Source organism: Antrostomus carolinensis, unplaced genomic scaffold (assembly GCF_000700745.2).
Source record: "Antrostomus carolinensis isolate BGI_N321 unplaced genomic scaffold, ASM70074v2 scaffold30925, whole genome shotgun sequence".
Classification (NCBI taxonomy): domain Eukaryota; kingdom Metazoa; phylum Chordata; class Aves; order Caprimulgiformes; family Caprimulgidae; genus Antrostomus; species Antrostomus carolinensis.
Window position 1 is genome coordinate 787 of NW_010317559.1, and position 4,767 is coordinate 5,553.

The 4,767-nt window shown below is 34.6% G+C and overlaps 1 protein-coding gene across 1 annotated transcript in view; it reads left to right on the forward strand.

Annotated features, from left to right (window-relative positions):
* Nucleotides 1-701: 701 nt before the first annotated feature.
* The window catches only part of SMC5 (structural maintenance of chromosomes 5), a gene marked incomplete at both ends in the record, with an annotated part of 23,189 nt that continues 19,123 nt past the window's right edge, over nt 702-4,767 (forward strand). The window contains 3 exons of the mRNA XM_010168622.1: nt 702-843; nt 1,982-2,034; nt 4,270-4,432. Coding sequence (XP_010166924.1) covers nt 702-843; nt 1,982-2,034; nt 4,270-4,432 — 358 coding nt within the window. The remainder of the gene's footprint in view (nt 844-1,981; nt 2,035-4,269; nt 4,433-4,767) is intronic.

Below are 4,767 nucleotides of genomic sequence, written 5' to 3' on the forward strand. Positions count from 1 at the left end.
GTTTGAGATATTCCTGGCCATACTAACATTAATGGTTTGTCTTGAATTTGCACGCTGGGGCTTGGTCTGGTCCTGTAATTGCTGTTGCAGTAGGCATCCTGGATCCATATGGTGAAAGATGTCTAATACAATTTAAAAAAAAAAACCAAACTGAAACACTGATAACAGGCTAATGTTTTAGGTTCTTGTAACTTAAGAAAGCTACTGCATGGTATAGCAATACAGAGTTCCATAGATTTCTTGCAGAGCTTGAAATCCAAGTACATTGTACATGTTAGACAAGTGAAATCTCCTTCTATGACTGCAGTGAGGCAGGCAGCTGGAATTAAATTTAACAGACTTGACTGAATTAACTCAGTTTTCTTTCTGTCTTTTTTTTTTTTTAATATGTAAGATAATACAATGTCCTTGTAAAGTCTACAGAAACTGTCATTATGTGGTTGGATTTCATTCCTAATAATTTGTTTTGAAGAAGGTTCTTGTTAAGTACTCTGGCTGGTAGGAATGTATTCCACAGTGTTTTATTGTAGTGTTAGTTTTCACTCTGAGATTTTCTTACAAAACTGTATTTGAAGATGTGGTCTAGATTTGATAAAATTATCTGTCATATTTAATATAATCATAAAGTGCTTTTAATCAAGTTACTTTTTTTTTAAGGTGAAATAGTGTTTATAAGATTAAAAAAAATTTGTACTTTACAGAACATATGACGTCTGTGAAGTACATCCAGGACCCAATCTGAACATGATTGTAGGCGCTAACGGAACAGGAAAGTCAAGCATTGTTTGTGCTATCTGCCTGGGACTGGCTGGAAAACCTTCTTTCATAGGGCGAGCTGATAAGGTAACTATGAACTTTTGTAATTTTCAAGTTTAACCTGATTTCCATTAAGACACCTGTCTAGCAGAGGGGGGAGAAAAAGACTCTTCATTGACTTGCATTATTTTTATAAAAAATAAAGTGTCCATGTTGTAGAATATCATAGACAAAGGCTTTTATCAGAGGAGTTTTGTGTTACTTAACTACTTGTTCTCTTGGCTGAATTATGAAACGGAAACACCTGAATTGTACCAGAACCTGAGTAGACTAGAGGTTTTATGTGAAGATATCTAAACCTCCACAGTGGGGTAGGAAGTTGCCACTTAATGCATAAATAACCTTTGATCAGAATTGCCAACTAAAGGAGAAATTTTAAAAGCTTAAGTTTCCAAGTATATAGAACTTGTAGAAATAACACATGCTTAATGTGTCTGAGAATTTATCTGAAAGAATGGAGCCACTGATCTTTGATTTAAATGGAAGTTGTATTGTCTTGGGTTGTTCTACTATTATTTTCATTTTTTGCTCTCAAGAGATCATGTGTTGGCATTAGAGTAGGAAGTTTGTATTGTCAGATTTTTAAGTTTTGCTCTTGCGTTCGTGCATGTTTTGGTTGGATGGAATTTATTTCAGTACATCTCTGGAGCACTGAATCTGGTTACCTAAATGGCTGTACATGTTCTCTGACTGCAGCTCAGTCTTGGGGAGATGTATATATGGAATTTGACTACATGGCAACACTGTGTTGGTATTTTTACTGGCTTTTCATGTTTATATATTTTTATACATTTAGAATTGGCAGTTCTATTAGTACAGATATTTGTCAGTGTCTTTCATTTGTATTGCCTTTGTCCCCCAAATTCATGAGAACATTTTCCTCTCTGTGGATCCATTTATGATAATTGTTTTGGTGATTGAAATTGATCAGAAACTGTTAACCTGTGGAGGAAGTTCTAATGCTGCTAGTTGATGAGAAAGATAATACTGTCTTCTTTTATTTTTAGTTAATACACAGCCAAAATAAATTTTCTTTTTTAATTTTAAGTTTTTGATAAAATATCCCGTTATAGCAACTTTATTATACAAATAGATATTTTTGTAAGAGATTACATTTTAATACGCTGTTATTTTGCAATAGTAACTGCTATCATTATTTTTATAGGTTGGTCTCTTTGTAAAACAGGGATGCTTGAAAGGTGTAGTAGAAATTGAACTGTAAGTAGTAAAATCGTATTTTGTCATGCATTTTTAATTAGGTTATTCCTCCACACAGTCATTCACCAAGTTGTGAAAAGAATCTGGTATACAGAAATCTGTCTTTAAAATTCTTCAAAATTTTAAGGTTAAATAATTACCACACAAAAAATAAGCAGTGATGGCTGGTCTTGATTTCACTTTCTGGAGCATTTTACCTTGTCCTGATGTACAAAGAATATATAGATGAAGATCGGTGTACGTGGTGTGTTTAGCTTTTGATTATGTTTAAAGTTCAGATGATTCAAGTACCATTAGTATTGCCATTGTGATGTAGTGGTTGGAAATTATTTTTAGAGAAGGAAAAAAAGGGGAAAAAAAAAAAGACACATTCTAAATTTTAAAACCAAATGTTCTGCCTTCATTTTCTTATACTGATACTGCTGGTACGAGGGGCTCCTCTACATTCTTAATGAAAGCATCACATGCTGAAACAAAAGAAAAAAGCAAGCTAGATCTGACAAACTCTGGCTAATGCAGCCTTCCGGGAAAACTTTTGCAAAACAGAGCAACTGAAAATCATTTAGACTTACTTTGTAAAATTCCATCAGTAACTTGTGGTTACAGGGCAGTATTACATGCTTCCTAGAAGGTTTTTTTGGGTGTTTTGTTTTTGGACAACTAAAAAGAGGCTGTAGTAATAGTGTTCCTACGTGAGTAATTTTTTTGTGGTGATCCTAACATGAAGCTGCAATAGCACAGGTGGTCTTGATAAACCTTAACCTGATCCGTTTGCCTCAACTAAATGGAACATAGAGCTAATCAGCTGAGTCAAAGCCTGAATTAATTTGTGTAACAATGGGCTACCCTGATCAGATGGTATAAAAAGATAATTGTATTAAGGAAAAAAGACATACTGGAAGAGGTTGTTGATAAAATCCTGTCAACTTTCGTTCTTGTGGGAGTCAACAAGGAAGACGTTCTTTGGAGACTGACCAAGCAATGGGTCAGGAGGTAGGATGTCTTTCAGGTAGACAGTGTGACTGTTTCAACATAGACAGATTCCAATATTACTTGAAAGTCTGAAGAGAGACTTGCAGTATGTGAAGACTTGCCATTTTTACTGTAGTGGTTGCAATTCCTTTCAGTCCTTTGTCTAAGTGGTAGAAAATACTTAAATCCAACATCTAGGGTGGGAGAGTAGTGATGCAGAAGATTGCTTTTTGACAGGAATTTTGAAATTTGAGTTCTATTAGCACACATTCTCTTGGTTTAATTTGGCCCTTGGTTAATAACTAAAGTCATGAGTTATAGTAGTCAAGAGCCCTTAGTGAAATAAAAGGAAAGAGCATGGCTTGGTAGGTCTTTTGAAAGAGGTCTAGTATGTTAAAATAAGGTAGTGGATACTTGTGATGAAGTAATCTTACAGTTTTCAAGAAGTAGGCTTGTATTCCTATTACACTTATTCCAAACACTGGAAGCAATTTAATTATTTCCTTCTACTTTGACCTCTCTTCTTAAGTCTTGTAAGGTACATGGCCTCCAAACTGTTATGAGCCCTTGTCCTCTGTCTTTAACAAGATGCTGACTGAAAAGACACAGACAATTTACAAATCAAAATTTCAAGAGTTGATGACTATCTTATGCTTATTTGTTATTGATGCATCGTAACCAGACTAAATTTTTGAAGATAAAGAGTTGAGCTAGAGAAATAGGTAGACAACTGATTCATCTTTGCTGTTCTTTAAAAGCAGAAAATGAAAACAAATTAGTATTTTTCATACTGTGCGATACTATTTTTGTTCTTGGAATGGAATGTATCTACATAGCTTATTGATGTGGTTCTGTACACTAATATTTTATACTTTAAAGGTATAGTGTTAGTGTGCACCTCCTGCATACCAATTTTAAAACTGACTAAATATAATAAAAAATACACTTTTATATAAACTATGCATATGTCTTAACAACTTTTAAATGGTTCATATATTCAGCATGAGTGTGTAATTTATAAAAATAACTTCAGCTGAGTTAAGATTTGTAGATATTCTTGATGTTTTCCCTGTGAGATTAATTCATCACTGAAGTACTGGATGTTTTCTGAAGCTTAAAATGTGAATCTGCTGCTACTGTCCAGTTAATTTATATTAAATATTTAGATATCTAAAAGTTTTAATACCATGACTCTAACATACTTTGTTACTTGATAACCTTTGCATAATCTCAAAAGTGTACGCACTTCTTTTTATTAATCAGGTCTAAGAAACCTGACAATATCATCATCACACGTGAGATTCACGTGGTGAACAACACATCATCCTGGTTTATCAACAGAAAGCCAACAACCCTGAAAACAGTAGAAGAGCAGATTACAGCCTTAAACATCCAGGTGGACAATTTGTGCCAGTTTCTTCCTCAGGTATGAATTAATTTTGAAAGACATTGACTGAATGGAGTGCTTTGTTTTGAGATGGTTATGTTGCTGCTTAGCTTTTGCAGAACTTCAGCAATTTAATGAGACAGCACAAAGAATGAGAGGGATGAGATAGCCATGCTGGTGTGATGGGGAAAGAAAGGAGGAACTATGTGACCTTTAAGGGTCACTGATTGGACAGTTCTGTATCTGCCGTCAGTTGACTGAAAGAAAAGCAGTTAACGTTCTCCATGTTGGTGTTTGAGTAGCAGCACTAGCAGTGGCATCTTTCTGTCCTGTCTGTGCTGCTGTAGGGATGTTCTTAATAACAAATCTGTAGG